The 22,427-nt window shown below is 43.3% G+C and overlaps 1 protein-coding gene across 3 annotated transcripts in view; it reads right to left on the bottom strand.

Annotated features, from left to right (window-relative positions):
• Nucleotides 1-22,427, bottom strand: part of RFX4 (regulatory factor X4) — a 351,260-nt gene that overhangs the window by 82,905 nt on the left and 245,928 nt on the right. For all 3 annotated transcript variants that reach the window (XM_078654089.1, XM_078654097.1, XM_078654104.1), the window contains 2 exons: nucleotides 10,603-10,722; nucleotides 4,251-4,412 (listed from right to left, as the gene is read on the bottom strand). In XM_078654089.1, the coding sequence (XP_078510215.1) occupies nucleotides 4,251-4,412; nucleotides 10,603-10,722 (282 nt within the window). The remainder of the gene's footprint in view (nucleotides 1-4,250; nucleotides 4,413-10,602; nucleotides 10,723-22,427) is intronic.

The raw sequence follows: 22,427 nt of genomic DNA, 5'->3' as shown, positions 1-22,427 counted from the left end.
ATCCATCGCGCGTCAACACAATCTTAACATCATCTCCTACGCTGACGACACCCAGCTGATCCTTTCCCTCACCAAAGACCCTAACTCCGCCAAAGCCAATCTTCACGAAGGCATGAAAGAAGTAGCCGAATGGATGAAAAACATCCGCCTAAAACTTAACTCATACAAAACGGAGGTGCTCATCCTAGGATCATCCCCCTCTGCCTGGGACGACTCATGGTGGCCTTCGGCTCTGGGCACAGTACCCATACCCACAGATCACGCACGCAACCTGGGCTTCATCCTAGATTCCTCACTCTCGATGTCCAGACAAGTCAACGCCGTCTCATCCTCCTGCTTCAACGTACTTCGTATGCTCAAAAAAATCTTCTGTTGGATCCCCTCCGAGACAAGAAAGACTGTCACCCACGCACTAGTCACAAGTAGACTGGACTACGGAAACACCCTCTACGCCGGAATTACAGCCAAATTACAGAAAAAACTCCAACGCATCCAAAACGCATCAGCGAGACTCATCTTAGACATCCCTCGCCAAAATCACATTACCGGCCACCTGAAAGACCTCCACTGGCTCCCCGTCAACAAGAGAATAACATTCCGTCTCCTCTCCCACGCACACAAGGCCCTCTACAAACTAGGGCCCGAATGCCTCAACTCTCGACTATCCTTCTACACACCCACCCGCCAACTAAGATCCTCCAATCAAGGCCTCGTCGCAGTTCCGCGCATCCAAAGATCCACCATGGGAGGTAGATCCTTCTCCTACTTGGCGGCCAAGACCTGGAACTCACTCCCCACCCACCTCCGACTTACACAGAACCACACCTCCTTCAGAAAAGAACTTAAAACCTGGCTATTCGATAAATAATGAACCCCATCCCCAAGCGCCTTGAGACCCTCTGGGTGAGTAGTGCGCTATATAAATTCTTGAACTTGAACCCTCCACAACATAAACAAAGACTTCTGAAGCTGCTTCCCATGTCCTGGGGAGGTTGAATGTATTTTGTTTTTAGGGGGTTCCAGGTCCCCTCGTGCTCATTCTTATACGGGTTCTTCAACTGGTGATTGGATGAAGAAAGTCGATACTGACATCATGACTTCAGGTTTCCTTGTACTACATTGCACAGCAAATCCTGGAAAATTACTTTACACAGAAGACATCTACAAAGACAATCATTGGCATAGCCAATAGGTCTAGCCTCTGGGACCTATAGAAGTGTTTAGCCAGGGCATACCTTTCCCACATAAAGTCGTCATTGTAGAAACACTGCAGCTCAAAACGCCCCGTCAAAAACAAACGGGCCTCAGAGAAGATATTTTTGCAGCCTGTTTATGATGGGGGGCAGCTACCATACTTGAAGTGAAAGTGCGCAGCAAGATCCTTAACAGGAAGCCTCACAGCAGCTGAATTCTACAATAGAGAGTTTTTCCAGAACTGCTCTTTTGAGAAGCGTGTGCTTGCGTGTGGAGAGGCGTCTCTGTAGGTGGCCATTACAGGGTCATTTTTGTAACATGAAAATTCTACTTTTTTATGTTCGTAGAAACAATATGTTGCAGTGTAAGGGAGGAAAACTGGAGAGACGGTAGGATGGAGAGAAGGAAAGATGGAGAGAAGGAAAGATGGAGAGATGGGTGGCTGGAGAGAAGGATGAAGGGATGGATGGAGAAAAGGGTGGTTGGGAAGAAGGATGGCTGATGGCGAGGAGGGTGAATGGAGAGAAGGATGAATGGGTGGATGCAGAGATGTGTGGATGGAAATAATGATGGATGGGTGGATGAAAGAGGGATGAAAAGGGAAGGAAGGGAGGAGAAGGATGCACCCGAAGGAAGGTGGATAAAAAGAAAGATGAAGAGAAGGAAGGGTAAATGGAAACGACTGAAATGTGGATGAATAGCAAAATGTACTGAAAGGATGGAACGAAAGACTGAAAGAAAGCAGCAGAGTAGAAAGGAAATTAAAGAATTTCAGAAACCTCTAATGGGGGCTATCTCCCGAAAGACTGCCTGGTTCGCTTGCCACATCTACTTGCTCAGAGCTGGCTGGGACATGGCTCATGGTGGGGTGTGTTGTATTTTTCTGTCTACTCCCTTGCAAGCGATTCCATGTTCCTTTGAAGGCTGTTTTTCGCCCTGCGCGTTTCTCAATAAAGACTCCATTCTGAGAGTTACAGAGTTGGTTGAGTTAAATGTGACTGACATCTAAAAGCAATGATTTGGGAACTGGAAACATAGCATCCGGTAACACTGAGTCACGTTGTAACCTGAGATCCAATTTCTAAAGTGGCTTCATGAAGAACTGAAAATAAGAGAAACAGGCCTTTTGTGCTAGGTATTTAGTCTGAGGTTCAGGGGAGACGTGGGCTCGGAAATATAACACGGAATCGTCCCAGCAAAGGTGTGATCACAGCTAAGTACCTGGAAATTGGATCTATTTTAGCACCCACTTGTCACGCCCCTTTGCCCTCATGAGACTCTGGGGGCAAGCAAAGGCTTTGTGTGTTGTAAATAAACACCCAGGACAGCTCTATACAGTGTGTGAGATCCCTCAGAAACACATTGGGGGATGGGGGAGGGGTGGGGCTGTAGGGAGTGGGACAGAGAATGGACAGCGCCCAGAAGAAAGGAAGAAAAAATATCTGAGCAATGTAATTTCATTAAAAAAACATAGTCGCGTTTGTAAAAAGGAAACACACACTCCAATAAAACAACAATTTACAACTCTACAAAGGAAATCAGTGTCTGCCGTACTGGGCAAAGTAAATCATAAGGGAAAAATATTGTAGCAATGTAATTTAAAATAAAAAACATAGCCCCGTTTGTAAAAAGGAAACACACACTCCACTAAACCTCAATTGAAAACTCTACAAAGGAAATCGAAAGTGAAAAGTATTGGATCTAATTGCAGAGGCATGTACGAAAGCACGGCGTGTTGCATGTAACCTGACCCACCAGGAATGTAGCTGCCACACTACAAGCCACTTCTCGCTCCCGACATCAAAGCGCCGTGGGAGTATACATTGAAAAGGAGGTGGGACATGCACCCGCCTTTGGCCATTTACGTTCTTTCATTATTGAAAGACACACGCAAAGGCCAATACTATATGTGGGAGGAGTCAGACCCACACGAAAAAGTGTAAAGTGCTCACAAGAAGCCTCCCATAGAGCAGCGCATGCGCGCTGCGCTCGGCTCAACCTAATAAACAACCCTAAAACCTGTACCCGACTGTCACACACTTCATACAGCATGAATGCCTAAAATGTGTTCGTGCAAACAGTAAGACTGAAATTATTTCAACCACATTGTGTAAACAAAAGAGTATACAAGCAGATAGGGTAACGTTGCCATGACATCATCATTTGCATGAGGCCCTCCTAGTGTACTCTTCTGTTATTCTGGCATATTATCGCTAGTCCATGCCTGCGCATCTACTCACTTTTTGTCAATTAAAGGCGCTCCCAAAAATGTAATATTCTTCTCACTTTTCCCTGTCACAGTGTCGTCGCATAGGGCACTGTTTTCCGTTATATATAACTGCAGAGGAGAATTTCTAAAGGCCATAGCAAACTGCACCCACCCACTACTACGTGACCCACTCAGGTCCACTTCCGGTTCCTGAAAGTGATGCACAAGCAGGAATGCAGGGCCTGGGTGCCCTCAGCGAACAAGTGCCATTCTGTTCGCAGCATCACTTTAAGCAAAGGGGTCGACGGTATCAGGGGGCCTCAGAGGGCTGATCAAGCCACAATTTACCACCTACTTAGAGGTGAGTATCTCTTCCTGGAAAGTAAGAAAATAAAGAAAAGGTCCAGAAGGCGGCTCGATTAGGAGGAGAGGTTAGATTTTTCTTCCACAAAGAGTTCTCCTTTTAAACCTTTTCCATGGGGAGCACCATTTGAGGACTCTCCCAAAATGTTTTAATAACGTTTTAATGAAAATCCTCTTCTAACTGTCTGTAGAAATGAGTAGCACCACGTCCTGAAAAAAATCAGTAAAGCAGCCCATTCTATGAAACAGCAAATGATTTACTGTTCAAAAATGTAAGAAGTGGCTAACAGTAAAAAATCACTATCGCAAATCACAACAGTAAAACCACCATCACAACTTACAATTTTGGTAGGATTACAATTGAAACTCTACAGTGGTTGGCAATATACAACAAATACATTTGCATGTTCTATATAATTCCTTCTTTCTATTCGGGGTAAAATCAATACATTCGAGGGGTCGAATTATGTAGGTCGAGCCCTACCTGTTGTAGTTGGTACGTCAACACTCTCGGGGGATTGATTGCTGGGTGGTGAAGGAGCAGAGAAGACCTCAACGGAAGTGGCAGATTTTGCTGGAGAGAACGTCACAGGTGACGGCGTAGGAGGCGTCGGCTCTGTCAGTGCTATGTCTTCTCTTATATCTGCTATGGAAGCACGACGGAAGGAATGTTAGCGGCTTAGAAAATGTTTACATATAAAGAGATTATAAATGGCAGAAAAATTAGTGCATTAAATCAGAACACTTTGATCCTAGTTTTAAATTCAGGCCAGATCTTGGTGCAAGTGGGGTATAGTAATAATGCAATCTTACTCTTTCTACTCTGAATGCTGTGACCATACTGAAAGTAGCATCTCATTTCCTAACATGTTAACCCCTTCCATGCTGATGACGGCCCCCGTCCATCATGCATCACGGTGGGCGTGTGCTGATGACGGCTGGGGGCCGTCATGATCCCGCCCACTCATTAAAACAGCCGCACAGGTGCAGAATTGCGGCCGCGCCCAAGGGATCAATGGACTGAGAAGGAAAGTACTAATGTTAACAAGTACTATTCCCTTAAACTATGGAACTCTTTGTCCCAGTTAGTTTTATGTCAGATGCTAGCGCCAAGACGCCTTCAGGCATATGCGAAACTAATCTTTTACTTACGTATTTGTTTTATAGCACCTATGGCTACGTTCTTTTTTTAATTCTACATTTTACCAAGAGCAAATCTTATTCTCAAAATAGGCTTCCTCACAACTAAACACCAGATGCCATGAGCGATTCTTGGGAACTCTTTCCACCAATTCAGTCATTCCTTTGCTCCACTTGTATCAAAGCTACACACATAGCCCATAGAGATCTTCACAATAAAAGTAAATGACATCTGCAAAGACATTGCAGCCCAACTGTAACTTATACGTCGCTTGTTCGTTCCACACTATCAAGCCTCCAAACAGTCTCCTCCCCAGTCAGTTTTCATCTTTGGCAATCACAAGAAAGCAAGCAAAAGGTCACTTTAACCAGCTCCTTCCCACTCAGGTCCACCCAAATGATGCCCCACTGTTTTTTGTTGAGTTGACCCCTTCACCTAACAAGTGGCCAACTTCACATTATTTCAGTTTCATCAGGAATCATATAAAAATATTTTTAAAACTCAGCTCTACTGAATGAAATATTAACTAAACCCAACCACTCTGGTGAACTATCAGATTATCATTAGCCAACCAGGCGGTAAAACCTCCTGGAATCTGCGGTGATGGTGCCATAACTTTAGTTGTGCAGGGGTACCCACAAGAGTCTTAACATTCAACAATCAGGTTTCAACTCAATGACAGCACTAACATCACTCATGTAACAGTCAATATGACACGCTAGCACAATCTCAGAACTCAGAAGCTCCTGAACATGTGGGTGGCAATGGAATGTCTTGCTCTCATTATCAGAATCAAAAGCTAAAAGCATCTCAGGGCCTGTAATGGAATGGTTTAATATCTCAACGAAAGAATTGTGAGTAAAGCTGAAAATCTTTACCTTAGATCCAGTCATGATACATGCAAACCCGGACAAAACCCCTCCCTTTGCTCCCTATCATCGATGCTGCTCCTAACAGTCCTGATAGACGCATCCTCTCAATTCATTCTATGAATGTACCTCAAGGTCAGCAGACTCCAGGAATTATTTGCTCTTCTAAAGACACTGGCAGGAGGGTTCTACAGCAAGCTTCAGAGCCCAGTCCTGCCTTTGCCAGAAATTTAGCCGATACAAGTCTTTTCAGATACACCACCCTAAAAAGAGCCATGCCACTGGCATCCAATCACGTCACGATAGGACACAAATGCTTCCTCTTACAGACCCCAAGATTCTGGTAGACCCACCCCACCCTCAAAAGCAAATGACCTGACTTTCATCGCACTTCAGGCTGGCCTTAATAACCTGCCCTCTCTGCAAATATTAGCGACAATGCGCAAAGACAGGCAATGCTAAACCCAGGCTGTGATGCAAAAATCTTCCTAGAAATGATTTACTTTACAGTGCACTATAAATCAAAACTAAGGGGCACATTATGATGGCGGACGGACCTGAGTCCGTCCGCCACCATAGAGTAGGGGGGAACGTCCGCATGGGCAGCGGCGTTCCCTCCTGTGCAGATTAGGATGTGACCGCCAGGGTGGCGGTCACATCCTCTATCTTTAACATTGCGACGCGTGTAGATTCAAGCTGCACACGCCGCAATGTTAAAAATGCATACATTGCATTTGTATGCAGAAAGCGGCAGGCACCGCGCGGTGCCTGCCGATTTCTGCATACAAATGCAGGGGGGTACCATAGGTACCCCCCATGTGCACCCCCACCCCCCCTTCACCTAGGGGGCCCGCAACGGGCCCCCGCAGTGAAGTTCCACATGCTTTTCCACGGCGGAAAATCCGCCGTGGAAAAGCATCTTTTCAAGCCCTTCCTAATATGGTGGACGGTGTCTGAGAGACACCGCCACCATATTAGAGCTTTTCCGCCGCGGTTGTAAGCCAACCGCGGCGGAAAGGCTGCGGACGGTAACCAGGACTCACCAGCCATCCTAATGTGGCGGTGGGTCTTTGGTAGGTCCGCTGCGGTTTTTCCGCATCCTCTGGGCCGGCGGTGGCTTCCGCCGGCCCGGAGGATGCGGAAAAACCGCAATCATAATCGGCCCCATAGTCCATGTAAAATAATGAAAGCCTGCAAACAGCAATTCCTTCCAAAGACTAAAGTGATTTTGTAAGCCTGATGTTTGAATTCAAATCCAAGTACCAAGAAACGGTAACTTTTGAGGATTAATTACTTCCTAAAATTAACCAATTTGGAATTGCGGCCCTCAATGCAAGGGCTAAATTCTGATCCCTGTGCAAACAGAAGTTTGTACAAGGACTGTAATTACGAGTTGTAAAATAATGTTGATACTTTATCAGTTTTCTCTTGCTGAAATTTATCAGGGGAAACTTCCCTGAAAAAAACACCAAACATGTGGAAATCGGCGTGCTAAAAACAATTCTGAGTGTCATATGCCTCATATTCCTGTTGAAAATTTGAAATAAGAGGTATTTACATCTTCATGGGGTGATGGTACTTACCACAGGTCAAAATTCTGAAACTGGCAGTGTGGGCAAAGAACAAGGGTGCACTGGTGTAATAGCTGGCTGGAACAATTCCATTAGCATACTCTCACGTTCAACTTTAAGTGGTCACACTGCCCCAGGGCCACGTTTATGAAAAATCCACTTTTAGAAGAAAAGGAGCGTGTAAAAGTCCATCCAAGATGTGTCTTTCCAAAATTCAAAGAATAATACTGTTCATTCCTTAATTATCATCAATCTATTAAAAAAAAATTCACCTGGGAGTACTGTGTTTTTTAATGGATTCAATTTTTTGCCTTGTGAACCGGAACTGCCTTAATGTAAAGGACGTTAAGGAATGCGCTGATATAAACGCACGATGCAACATGAGAGAGATGTTATAATAATATTGACACACGATCTGTACTTTATATGACTGTATGTATTCAATATCTGCAATGTATTCGAATGACATAACTGTGCCACTTATGGTAAATAAAAAGAACTTTAAAAAAAAGACTTATTTACAAGTTCAAAACTGCCCCGATTTGCACATATGTGCCAAGTTTTTAGCTACTAATTAAAAAATGGGGCCACTTTTATTTTGGTGCTCTATTCCCAGTCCGACCATGCTGATTACTACCCTTAATACTGATTTATAAACCTTAATCTAAACTGGTCGATGTATATCAGCACACATACACATACACCCTGAATGAGGGGTTCTCTAATTACCTGCAATGACACCAGTATTGATATGTTATGCTTATGGAACTCTATTGCTATTATCTTTTGTTTTTAACTGTAAGTTGCTGCAGAAGCGTCAGACACTGTTTTAGTAATGGAGAGTCAGTGACTTGTTTCATTTGCTCCCTTCTATGTGGAGTTCAATTATGGAATAATTTATTCCATTCTGTGTATGGAGAAGCCTTTCAAGGCAGCAACAACATTAGCATATCCATGGGATGAAATCGTCCACTAGTCCACACTGCTTTTGTTATATGTTCATTTCAGTAAAACAGGCACAACTCACCAGAGACAAAGGGCTAGACTTGCTGGATTGTCATGCAACACAGCACAGCAGCGAAGCTTGCTCTGTTGCACAAGAGGGAAAGCCCAGCACAGTGTCATATTCACAAAGCTTGTCCTGCTGCTGGTGTCATCTTCTGTGCTGGTACACAAATAGGCTGCCTTGTGTGATGCACAGCCTCGCACCAAGGTGCAGAGTGTGCACTCTCTAACAATAGGATTAGTATTGCACGTGCTTCCAGTACAAATGTCTATGCCTAGGCAAATTTCAGAAGGATCCCACACATTGGAAGTGTGATGTACACTTCAACATAAACAAAGCACGTTTTGTCAACAATGAACACATTTCCCCTCCAAGGTGCCCAATCTGGCTACCTTAGTATATTGGGCTTTGCCTTCGAAACCTACGGGTAATTGTGGCGATCTGGCCCAGTAACACCCAAGTAACGTCACCCTGGCGCAAAGTGACACAAAGCAACAAAAAGGGTGTTTTGTGCGAAGAAAAAGGGATGTTAAATACCCTTGCAAGTCTTTTTGTCGATTTGCATAATTTTGTGGCAACTCAAAGATTTAATAAATCTGGGCCAAGATCTTGTTTACATGTATCTCACGCAAAATTCTGGTTCTACAGGACACTAACTTGAATTGGCAAGACATATTTTCACTGGTTAGTGGTTTCCTTTATTTCTGAGTGTCAAGACACTGCAGGTTTTTTATAGTTTTTTTTAAATCATAAAAACAGTGATTAGTTACGCACTAATCGTACATAGGACTGAAGAAGAAGACACTCTCTGATGGTCCATTTGATTGAGTTGTGTCAAGAACCATTATATTCCTGTAAACATGACAGTAACTCAAAGGCACAATAGAAAAAGTTAAAACACTCGACTGAAGGGGAAAAGCAAACCAATTGACCGCAAAATGAGGATTATTGGGCATATTTATCTGAAAGTTATGTAATGAGAGATGTAAATGCATAATGAGTAAATTATGCTTACGCATGTGTGTGCTTTCTGACTTTTTCTTTTTATGTACACTCCAATGCAACTCAGACCTGAAGTACGCATGTTGTGAAGTACATGTCTATGAGATCGGTATTCATATGCAATAGAGGCTGAAGACAATTTCTGAAGACTATGGGCCTGATTCACAAAGGTAAACTTCAGTGTAAGTTTACAATTGCATGCTATTCACAAAGGGAATTATGAGTAGTATCTTTACAAGAGTGGAGTGTCTGCATGTAAAAAGATAGGTATTTTCATTCATGGAGACTCCGCCCGCACATGCAAAGATACTACTCGTAAATCCCTTTGTGAATAGAATACAATCATAAATGTACACAAAAGTGTAAGTTTACCTTTGTGAATCAGGCCCCACGTGCAGTGGCGTAGCTAGACGTACTACCACCTGGGGCGGCCCCTATGTTTGCTGCCTGGGTGCAGGTAACTGCAGGGGGTGAGTAGGGGAGCAGAGGTGTCGACAGACGGCCGACTCTTTCTCGGGCCGAGGGGATGGTGGGAGTCGATAGACACAGCTCCCGCCAGCCCCAAAAACAGCAACCCCCTCTAGTTATGCCACACCCTGTGTGTGTATAATATAAATACAAATATTTCACATTTAAGAGTTAGGAAGTTTGGGTTTTGTTCAACTATATTATAATGATTTTGTGCTTACTCGAGTCTCTTCCTTCACACGTCCCAAATAATTGGAATAATTGACTTAATTTGCCACACTCACTGCCTTAATATATGGAAGATCTCTTAGGGTGTAAGTTAGGGGACCAGATATGCGCAGAATGTGCATTACCGACGTTTATGAATGTTCAACAGCTACTAATTTATATGAGGCATTAACATTTGCATTGCCTTTTATAGAGACTCCTTTGATGATTCTGAGTACTCCGACCGTCCTCTGTGTATGCTAACTTTTCCAATCCAAGTCTGAGTGTAAATACACGTGGCTTAAAAACATCGCATAGGCACATGCAAAGTTCCTGACTTCTTTCTGTATGTGCAGTATGAATTTGTAGAGTAAGTCTTAAGAGAGAGAGAGAGAGTACGTGTGTGTGTGTGTGTGTGTGTGTGTAGGTGTGTGTGTGTGTGTGTGTGTGTGAGTCCTGCTGTCTCTTTGGCACACAGATAAATACAAAGACACAGACACAAAACAAAAATGTGCAGTTAATTGACTTGATCAGCAAGCAAAAGAGATGCTAACTTGGTCAGACAAACTCACCTGTATTCCCTTCGCCTTTCATTGACCTCATGAGCTCGTTGGCTCTTTCCTGACAATGTAGTGACTCCAGCAGGTACAGCACATAATCATCAAACATCAAGTGAATGAGGTGGAAAGAGCCTAATAAAACAAATACACATTCTTCAGTTCACAGATAGCTGCAATATGCAGAAACCTAGGACCATTTTCACTTCAATTAAGTTTTAAGTGTAAGTTTTGCAATAAAAGCAGATGCATGCAGAATTAAAAGTATTGTTGCACCGGCAAATCAAAATAAAAAATAAATGTAGTATGTTGAAAGTATTTAACTTTGAATTGCTGGTACAACATTACATTAAATTATGAATGTGTATGAATTACTTTTACAACATGATTTTAAACAAATGCTTTGTATAATTTGATTTTGTTTGGAAACATGCACCCAAATAAAGTCTTTAATTTGAAGTGATAGAAGTGTGATTTAGTCACGTGTTTTGAAAGTCAATCACAGGCACTCAGAATTACAAGTATATCATACCGATGCTATTCCTGGGTGTTGACATACACCAATCATGCGTAAAATAGCTAAAAAGGTGCGCTTGGATAACAGCGTCTGGCATTTGACCTTGGTCTTTGAATGCACATCAAATGTGATAAGATAAAAATAAGATTTACAAGCCTGTTTACAGCAGGAGCAGCTCCTCCATTAAGGCAAAGGAGCATCGCCCCAGTAACTAAATTGCCCCCAGAGATGGAAAATAAAATGGTAATAAAGGGCATTTATTATCATTTAATTTTTCAAAACCCCACCTGAACAGAGCCTTAGGACGGGGGGCAGGGCTTTCTGCTGCTTTCAGTCAGGCAGCAGCAGAAAGCAGCGATGGGCAGGTCACTTTTAAGTTTAAAGTGCGCGTGTCTGTTTGGCCAGCCTGACATGCGCATTTTAAACCGCTCTAACCCTGCTGTCTAGGACAGCTGCGTTAGAGACAGCATAGGGTGTCAGTGTCCTTGGGAAAGCCGAAGGAGGCCGCTCCCTACCATCTTGGTGCTTCTTTCATGCTTTCATGCTGCAGGAGAACAGCACCAGGATTGATTACTGTAGTTTCCTGGGTCCCTCGCTGGAGCCTGTCTGCCTGGAGAAGACCAGAACGAGGAAGACGTCGCCCCAGGAAAATAAGTGTAATTTTTATTTTTTGGCCCACCCACCCCACCATCCTCCGCACATGCCAGCCCCCACTGGTTTACAGAGGAGCTTGGAGCAGCGAGTGAAAACATGGGCACTTGTGTTAAGTGCTCTTTAACAAAGAAAAAAGTAGTTCCTGAAACAGATCCTAAAATGGAAGAAGTGGAGGGATAGTGTAATTGGTCCATGCTCTGTGGGAGGGCTAAACACAGTAAAAGGCATGACAAATGCATGCCATGTACAAATGGGGACAAAGAATATGAGAGCAACAATAGAGACAGCAAATGGGAAGCCTATGGACGGGCTGAAACTCACAAACTATATCCAACATGTCTCTTCGAGACAGCGCCTGAGCTGTTTAGCCGAGACCTAAAAATGTGTACCGGCTTGAACCACTGCAAGACAACTTTAGTGTGCTTCTCTTTTCCTGCCCATCTCCATTTTACCCCACACAAGCATGTGTAGAATGTATTGCGTGCACCCCAGCTCGGAAGCACATAAATTAACACAGAGCTCAGTTACACATATCTTTATTCTTCGGCAGGCAACCTTTAACTGAGCGCACTGCATCAGACTATATTGGCCATGCACAGACACACCCAAATACCTCTTAACTGATTACGTAACTTTGTAAGGAGTCCGCCAAAGACTAGAACGGTCCAATTGCACATGATTACACAACACTACAAGCTCTTATGTGGTGGACTACTGGGCTGTGACAAGTTGAAAACATTGGTACGTGGAGTGTGCATCCATTTAACTCTTAGTGAGATCATGAAACTACAGGTGTCCCTGAGATAGACCAGTGCCATCAGTGCTGAGGCTGATCTTGGACATTGGCATAAAGTTTAAATGAGATCCAATAAAATGTTAACCATCACACCGTAAGTAACAATATGGCCAGAAGGAGAGAATCAAAGAGTTGACACAAGAAAGCTAAACATTGTTGGCAATTTACAAAACGATATTCTGCTGTGAGAAAAAGGGTTTCTCGTACTGTATAACATTTCGAGAACCAGGCTACTTATTGGAGAATCATATGTTGTTTTGTCTGTGTGTCTATTCGAATCCTTACAGCACCTAAGGCACAAACCACTAGTCTAGCTACCAAGTAGGCTAATCTAACTGTTTTCCATGGCATAGCATTTTGTAGAAGACAAAATAAAATAAAATGTTTTAAGAAGCTGACAAGCATTCTCTGTCTAAGCTTTTTCTTATGTACCACAAAGAAGATATGGAACAAAAATGTGGTGGGTGCTGTATCTTTGTATATACAATTTTGCTCTTCTTCCGATCATTGCTGCAACACTGTAAAGATCAAATCGAGCTGTAAACACTGTAAAGATTTACCTGTAACCTACTCATTCTTGTTTTTTTAACTCGCTTTATTAAGAAGCAAGAAAAACAGACAATACTGTATAGCAGCTTATAACACACATTGCTTAACCCCATGTGCAGGCTGGCTCATTCGTGTGCTATACATTTACAAATAGACACAATTAAAGAGGTGATATTCAGACAGGAGCCCCGGAATGCACCCCGGGAGCCAATCTGAGGACACTCAGCCCACAGGAGTAGGAAACAGCAGTGAGGACTTTTGCAGGCCACAGTAGCTTCTCAATGGGTTCCATACTTTTTAAAATTGTGTGGGCAGTACCTCACCCCATAAACAAAGTGTTCATGGTCCATACACCAATCGAGGTCCATGTACCATATCTTCATATGGGGCAGTGCCTAGGAACACCATAATTGTGCTACATTACAGTGTACTATTAATAGACCCAGATTAAAGGCTACACATTGGTAATGGGTATCCTTTTTGTAAGAGAGTAGGATCTGCTTACTATGGTTACCCCCACTTTTTGCTGGTGTTTCACTGTTTTTCGACTTTAGTCTGGCTGGGTCCCTGCTATTCAGGACCCCAGCCTAGCTGCTTCCTCTCTACAATGATTGCATGTACTTTAGGTACACTCCAGATTGGTTACTGGGTTACCCTTGTGAGCCCCTAGTATATGGTACCTTAGGTAGTAAGGGCATAGGTACCACAGAGGCCTACCAGGGGCTGAAGCATGTATTATATCACCCCTGGGAAGCCTTCCAAAATTAAGTGCCGCTCTATTGGCATCTAGGAGGTGGAGGAGTGGGATGTCTCAGAGAAAGACAGGTGCCTCCTCCACTGAAGCCGGTCAATCCAGGAGCGTACAATCTGACGTAATGGCGGGCGATCCCCTTCGCGATGCAGATATTACCTGTGACTGTCCCCTTATCCTGTGTACGAATTTCACCAACATATCTATCCTCCTTCTTCCTCTTGCCCAACCATGTCAATAAATTCTCGGATTTATTGCCAATCTCATAACGCCTTCTCTGCCTAGCAAGATAGTTCTTATGCACTTCATCAGTGGTAAGATCATGGTATTCCCCACAGGCAAGGTCAATACGATGGTGTATATCCTCGCTGGGTTGCAATGTAAGTAATCTTTCCAACCAAAGGAGGTGGTCTTCAACTTATTGCATTTGCCGCCACCCCTCCGCACACTTATTGGCCCTACTAATTCTTAAACATATCTAATTCAGGTTGGTTGCAAATAGCTTTATTTAGCTTTCATGTGGTGTGTTCAAATTGTAGCAGGGTCGACACAGTGGTTCATCTTCCCACAGCAATAACAAGTCTGTTACTTATTTGAGTAACCATATCACTGTTTATTATATGAGGGTAGACAGAAAACTCAGCATAATGTTGCATTATATTGCTAACAACATAATAAATGAATGCGTTGCTGCTATAACACAGTACAAATGCAGCGCTAGCACGTGTAGCTAGAATGATTTGTTTGATCTTCAGAATCACAATTGTATCCCTGAAACAAGAAGATGAATTTAAATTTCCTGCAAACTATTGGTCACTCGCTTTTCCACTTAAGCAAGATTCCGCAAAATGATGGCACTTTTTTTTTGCTTTTCTGCATACAGCAATTGCCAAGGGATTCTGCTAAGAACTAAGGGCCATATGTGTCAAGCAGAATTGCATTCGCAAACGCCGAAATTCGCAGAATTTTGGCGTTTGCAATCGCAATTTTGCCAAATGGTATGTATGAGGCAAATTTGCGTGCAAAATAAGGAATTGCAAAATTTGCGATTCCTTATTTTGCGATTGCGTATAAGGAATCGCAAATTTTGCGATTCCTTAAATGCAATGTAAGAAGCACCAAAAAAGTGCAATTTGGGCTTAAGGATCGCAAATTACCACCAACTTCAAGTTGGTGGTAATTTGCGATCTCTTTGAAAAATTCACTTTTTTGCATTTTTCAAAGTGCTATGTGAAGCACAAACATGCCCTTAGGTCATGTATGTGCGCCACATGTGCACCCATGCTTATTTCAGATGTGCAACAGGGTGTCCTTTTGACACCCCTGCACCCTTGAAATTGAATTCTCAATTTGCGATTCGCTAATTGCTAATCGCAAATTGAGAATGTCTTCTCATTCATTCCTATGGGCCTCTAGGCCCATAGGAATGAATGGGAAGGTATTTCTTAATTGCGAATCGCAATTTGAGATTCACAATTAAGGAATATGTAGGATTCGCAAAATTTATTGCAAATCCTACATACATAGCATTTTGCGATTCTCAAATAGCGATTTGCAAAACATCGCTATTTGAGAATCGCGAATGGAGATTTTGATACATATGGCCCGAAATGCTGCAGTCACATTCCCACTGATATTATTTACAACTTCTAGGAAATGTGTAAATGGATCATGTATAGTCTTTACAGTGTTAATTTGTCTTCTTTCCACATTTGTATTCGCTCAGGTCTGTTTGCATAATAATACATATTCATTAGTCACAGAGTCAGTGAACTCCGCATGTTTTTCCCTGCTTGGTTTAGTTATTTTCAACACTTACTTTCAGTTTCATCCCTGCCGATCATGCCTGTTGATCTAACTGACCCACCCTGCCCCACCGCCTGCCTTCTATTTAAAGTGGGGCGCGTTCTTTAGAATTCACGGCTCCCGCAGCCTGGTTTCCTACACTTCCAGATTAAGAGTATGCCTCCCTACAGTCTACTCATGCACGTTCCTTCCAATTGTTTGACTACTACTGTTGTGTCTAGCGTGTGTCCATTCACAAGAGTATGCCTCCCTACAGTATACTCATGCACGTTCCTTCCGATTGTTTGACTACTTCTTTTGTGTCTAGCGTGTGTCCATTCACAAGAGTATGCTTCCCTACAGTCTACTCATGCACGTTTCTTCTGATTGTTTGACTACTTCTGTTGTGTCATCGCGTTTGTCCATTCACAAGAGTGTGCTTCCCTACATTCTACTCATGCACGCTTCTTCCGATTGTTTGACTACTTCTTTTGTGTCATTGCGTGTGTCCATTCACAAGAGTATGCTTCCCTACAGTCTACTCGTGCACGTTCCTTCGGATTGTTTGACTACTTCCATTGTGTCTAGCGTGTGTCCATTCACAAAAGTATGCCTCCCTACAGTCTACTCATGCACAACCCTTCCGATTGTTTGACTACTTCTGTTGTGTCTAGCCTGTGTCCATTCACAAGAGTATGTTTCCCTACAGTCTACTCATGCACATTCCTTCCAATTGTTTGACTACTTCCATTGTGTCTAGCGTGTGTCCATTCACAAAAGTATGCCTCCCTACAGTCTACTCATGCACAACCCTTCCGATTGTTTGACTACTTCTGTTGTGTCTAGCCTGTGTCCATTCACAAGAGTATGTTTCCCTACAGTCTACTCATGCACGTTACTTCCGATTGTTTGACTACTTCTGTTGTGTCATTGCATGTGTACATTCACAAGAGTATGCTTCCCTACAGTCTACTCATGCACATTCCTTCCAATTGTTTGACTACTTCTGTTGTGTCTAGTGTGTGTCCATTCACAGGAGTATGCATCCCTACAGTCTACTCATGCACGTTCCTTCCGATTGTTTGACTACTTCCGGTGTGTCTAAAGTGTGTCCATACACAAGAGTATGCCTCCCTACAGTCTACTCATGCATGTTCCTTCCAATTGTTTGACTACTTCTGTTGTGTCATTGCGTGTGTCCATTCACAAGAGTATGCTCCCTACAGTCTACCCATGCACCTTCCTACTGATTGTTTCTACTTCTGTTGTGTCTAGCGTGTGTCCATTCACAAGAGTAGGCTTCCCTGCAGTCTACTCATGCACGTTCCTTCCGATTGTTTGACTACTTCCGATGTGTCATTGCGTGTGTCCATTCACAAGAGTATGCCTCTCTACAGTCTACTCATGCATGTTTCTTCGGATTGTTTGACTACTTCTGTTGTGTCTAGCGTGTGTCCATTCACAAGAGTATGCTTCCTTACAGTTTACTCATGCACGTTACTTCCGATTGTTTGACTACTTCTGTTGTGTCATTGCGTGTGTCCATTCACAAGAGCATGCTTCCCTATAGTCTTCTCATGCACATTCTTTCCGATTGTTTGACTACTTCTGTTGAGTCATTCCGTGTCCATTCACAAGAGTATGCTTCCCTACAGTCTACTCATGCTCGTTCCTTCCGATTGTTTGGCTACTTCTGTTGTGTCATTGCGTGTCCATTCACAAGAGTGTGCTTCCCTATGGTCTACTCATGCACGTTCCTTCTGATTGTTTGACTACTTCTGTTGTGTCAAGAATGTGTCAATTGACAAGAGTAGGCTTCCCTTCAGTCTACTTATGCACGTTTTTCCGATTGTTTGACTACTTCTGTTGTGTCTAGAATGTGTCAATTCGCAAGAGTGTGCTTCCCTATAGTCTACTCATGCACGTTTCTTCCGATTGTTTGACTACTTCTTTTGTGTCATTGCGTGTGTCCATTCACAAGAGTATGCTTCCCTACAGTCTACTCATGCACGTTCCTTCTGATTGTTTGACTACTTCCATTGTGTCTAGTGTGTGTCCATTCACAAAAGTATGCCTCCCTACAGTCTACTCATGCACAACCCTTCCGATTGTTTGACTACTTCTGTTGTGTCTAGACTGTGTCCATTCACAAGAGTATGTTTCCCTACAGTCTACTCATGCACGTTACTTCCGATTGTTTGACTACTTCTGTTGTGTCATTGCATGTGTTCATTCACAAGAGTATGCTTCCCTACAGTCTACTCATGCACATTCCTTCCAATTGTTTGACTACTTCTGTTGTGTCTAGCGTGTGTCCATTCACAAGAGTATGCATCCCTACAGTCTACTCATGCACGTTCCTTCCGATTGTTTGACTACTTCCGTTGTGTCTAAAGTGTGTCCATACACAAGAGTATGCCTCCCTACAGTCTACTCATGCATGTTCCTTCCAATTGTTTGACTACTTCTGTTGTGTCATTGCGTGTGTCCATTCACAAGAGTATACATCCCTACAGTCTACTCATGCACGCTTCTTCCGATTGTTTGACTCCTTCTGTTGTGTCATTGTGTGTGTCCATTCACAAGAGTATGCTCCCTACAGTCTACCCATGCACCTTCCTTCCGATTGTTTCTACTTCTGTTGTGTCTAGCGTGTGTTCATTCACAAGAGTAGGCTTCCCTGCAGTCTACTCATGCACGTTCCTTCCGATTGTTTGACTACTTTCGATGTGTCATTGCGTGTGTCCATTCACAAGAGTATGCCTCCCTACAGTCTACTCATGCATGTTTCTTCCGATTGTTTGACTACTTCTGTTGTTTCTAGCGTGTGTCCATTCACAAGAGTATGCTTCCCTACAGTCTACTCATGCACATTCCTTCCAATTGTTTGACTACTTCTGTTGTGTCTAGCGTGTGTCCATTCACAAGAGTATGCATCCCTACAGTCTACTCATGCACGTTCCTTCCGATTGTTTGACTACTTCCGTTGTGTCTAAAGTGTGCCCATACACAAGAGTATGCCTCCCTACAGTCTACTCATGCATGTTCCTTCCAATTGTTTGACTACTTCTGTTGTGTCATTGCGTGTGTCCATTCACAAGAGTATGCATCCCTACAGTCTACTCATGCACGCTTCTTCCGATTGTTTGACTCCTTCTGTTGTGTCATTGTGTGTGTCCATTAACAAGAGTATGCTCCCTACAGTCTACCCATGCACCTTCCTTCTGATTGTTTCTACTTCTGTTGTGTCTAGCGTGTGTCCATTCACAAGAGTAGGCTTTCCTGCAGTCTACTCATGCACGTTCCTTCCGATTGTTTGACTACTTCCGATGTGTCATTGCGTGTGTCCATTCACAAGAGTATGCCTCCCTACAGTCTACTCATGCAGGTTTCTTCCGAATGTGGACTACTTCTGTTGTGTCTAGCGTGTCCATTCACAAGAGTATGCTTCCTTACAGTTTACTCATGCACGTTCCTTCCGATTGTTTGACTACTTCTTTTGTGTCTAGCGTGTGTCCATTCACAAGAGTATGCTTCCCTATAGTCTTCTCATGCACATTCTTTCCGATTGTTTGACTACTTCTGTTGAGTCATTGCGTGTCCATTCACAAGAGTATGCTTCCCTACAGTCTACTCATGCTCGTTCCTTCCGATTGTTTGGCTACTTCTGTTGTGTCATTGCGTGTCCATTCACAAGAGTGTGCTTCCCTATGGTCTACTCATGCATGTTCCTTCTGATTGTTTGACTACTTCTGTTGTGTCTAGAATGTGTCAATTCACAAGAGTAGGCTTCCCTACAGTCTACTTATGCACGTTTTTCCGATTGTTTGACTACTTCTGTTGTGTCTAGAATGTGTCAATTCACAAGAGTGTGCTTCCATATAGTCTACTCATGCACGTTTCTTCCGATTGTTTGACTACTTCTTTTGTGTCATTGCGTGTGTCCATTCACAAGAGTATGCTTCCCTACAGTCTACTGGTACACGTTCCTTCTGATTGTTTGACTACTTCCATTGTGTCTAGCATGTGTCCATTCACAAAAGTATGCCTCCCTACAGTCTACTCATGCACAACCCTTCCGATTGTTTGACTACTTCTGTTGTGTCTAGCCTGTGTCCATTCACAAGAGTATGTTTCCCTACAGTCTACTCATGCACGTTACTTCCGATTGTTTGACTACTTCTGTTGTGTCATTGCATGTGTTCATTCACAAGAGTATGCTTCCCTACAGTCTACTCATGCACATTCCTTCCAATTGTTTGACTACTTCTGTTGTGTCTAGCGTGTGTCCATTCACAAGAGTATGCATCCCTACAGTCTATTCATGCACGTTCCTTCCCATTGTTTGACTACTTCCGTTGTGTCTAAAGTTTGTCCATACACAAGAGTATGCCTCTCTACAGTCTACTCATGCATGTTCCTTCCAATTGTTTGACTACATCTGTTGTGTCATTGCGTGTGTCCATTCACAAGAGTATGCATCCCTACAGTCTACTCATGCACGCTTCTTCCGATTGTTTGACTCCTTCTGTTGTGTAATTGTGTGTGTCCATTCACAAGAGAATGCTCCCTACAGTCTACCCATGCACCTTCCTTCTGATTGTTTGACTACTTCTGTTGTGTCTAGCGTGTGTCCATTCACAAGAGTATGCTTCCTTACAGTCTACTCATGCACAACCCTTCCGATTGTTTGACTACTTCTGTTGTGTCTAGCCTGTGTCCATTCACAAGAGTATGTTTCCCTACAGTCTACTCATGCACGTTACTTCCGATTGTTTGACTACTTCTGTTGTGTCATTGCATGTGTTCATTCACAAGAGTATGCTTCCCTACAGTCTACTCATGCACATTCCTTCCAATTGTTTGACTACTTCTGTTGTGTCTAGCGTGTGTCCATTCACAAGAGTATGCATCCCTACAGTCTACTCATGCACGTTCCTTCCGATTGTTTGACTACTTCCGTTGTGTCTAAAGTGTGTCCATACACAAGAGTATGCCTCCCTACAGTCTACTCATGCATGTTCCTTCCAATTGTTTGACTACTTCTGTTGTGTCATTGCGTGTGTCCATTCACAAGAGTATACATCCCTACAGTCTACTCATGCACGCTTCTTCCGATTGTTTGACTCCTTCTGTTGTGTCATTGTGTGTGTCCATTCACAAGAGTATGCTCCCTACAGTCTACCCATGCACCTTCCTTCCGATTGTTTCTACTTCTGTTGTGTCTAGCGTGTGTTCATTCACAAGAGTAGGCTTCCCTGCAGTCTACTCATGCACGTTCCTTCCGATTGTTTGACTACTTTCGATGTGTCATTGCGTGTGTCCATTCACAAGAGTATGCCTCCCTACAGTCTACTCATGCATGTTTCTTCCGATTGTTTGACTACTTCTGTTGTTTCTAGCGTGTGTCCATTCACAAGAGTATGCTTCCCTACAGTCTACTCATGCACATTCCTTCCAATTGTTTGACTACTTCTGTTGTGTCTAGCGTGTGTCCATTCACAAGAGTATGCATCCCTACAGTCTACTCATGCACGTTCCTTCCGATTGTTTGACTACTTCCGTTGTGTCTAAAGTGTGCCCATACACAAGAGTATGCCTCCCTACAGTCTACTCATGCATGTTCCTTCCAATTGTTTGACTACTTCTGTTGTGTCATTGCGTGTGTCCATTCACAAGAGTATGCATCCCTACAGTCTACTCATGCACGCTTCTTCCGATTGTTTGACTCCTTCTGTTGTGTCATTGTGTGTGTCCATTAACAAGAGTATGCTCCCTACAGTCTACCCATGCACCTTCCTTCTGATTGTTTCTACTTCTGTTGTGTCTAGCGTGTGTCCATTCACAAGAGTAGGCTTTCCTGCAGTCTACTCATGCACGTTCCTTCCGATTGTTTGACTACTTCCGATGTGTCATTGCGTGTGTCCATTCACAAGAGTATGCCTCCCTACAGTCTACTCATGCAGGTTTCTTCCGAATGTGGACTACTTCTGTTGTGTCTAGCGTGTCCATTCACAAGAGTATGCTTCCTTACAGTTTACTCATGCACGTTCCTTCCGATTGTTTGACTACTTCTTTTGTGTCTAGCGTGTGTCCATTCACAAGAGTATGCTTCCCTATAGTCTTCTCATGCACATTCTTTCCGATTGTTTGACTACTTCTGTTGAGTCATTGCGTGTCCATTCACAAGAGTATGCTTCCCTACAGTCTACTCATGCTCGTTCCTTCCGATTGTTTGGCTACTTCTGTTGTGTCATTGCGTGTCCATTCACAAGAGTGTGCTTCCCTATGGTCTACTCATGCATGTTCCTTCTGATTGTTTGACTACTTCTGTTGTGTCTAGAATGTGTCAATTCACAAGAGTAGGCTTCCCTACAGTCTACTTATGCACGTTTTTCCGATTGTTTGACTACTTCTGTTGTGTCTAGAATGTGTCAATTCACAAGAGTGTGCTTCCATATAGTCTACTCATGCACGTTTCTTCCGATTGTTTGACTACTTCTTTTGTGTCATTGCGTGTGTCCATTCACAAGAGTATGCTTCCCTACAGTCTACTGGTACACGTTCCTTCTGATTGTTTGACTACTTCCATTGTGTCTAGCATGTGTCCATTCACAAAAGTATGCCTCCCTACAGTCTACTCATGCACAACCCTTCCGATTGTTTGACTACTTCTGTTGTGTCTAGCCTGTGTCCATTCACAAGAGTATGTTTCCCTACAGTCTACTCATGCACGTTACTTCCGATTGTTTGACTACTTCTGTTGTGTCATTGCATGTGTTCATTCA

This window comes from Lissotriton helveticus, chromosome 1_1, assembly GCF_964261635.1.
Source record: "Lissotriton helveticus chromosome 1_1, aLisHel1.1, whole genome shotgun sequence".
In the NCBI taxonomy this organism is placed as follows: Eukaryota; Metazoa; Chordata; class Amphibia; order Caudata; family Salamandridae; genus Lissotriton; species Lissotriton helveticus.
Note: the sequence above shows the minus strand (reverse complement) of the source record. Positions and strands in the feature narration are given on the sequence as shown.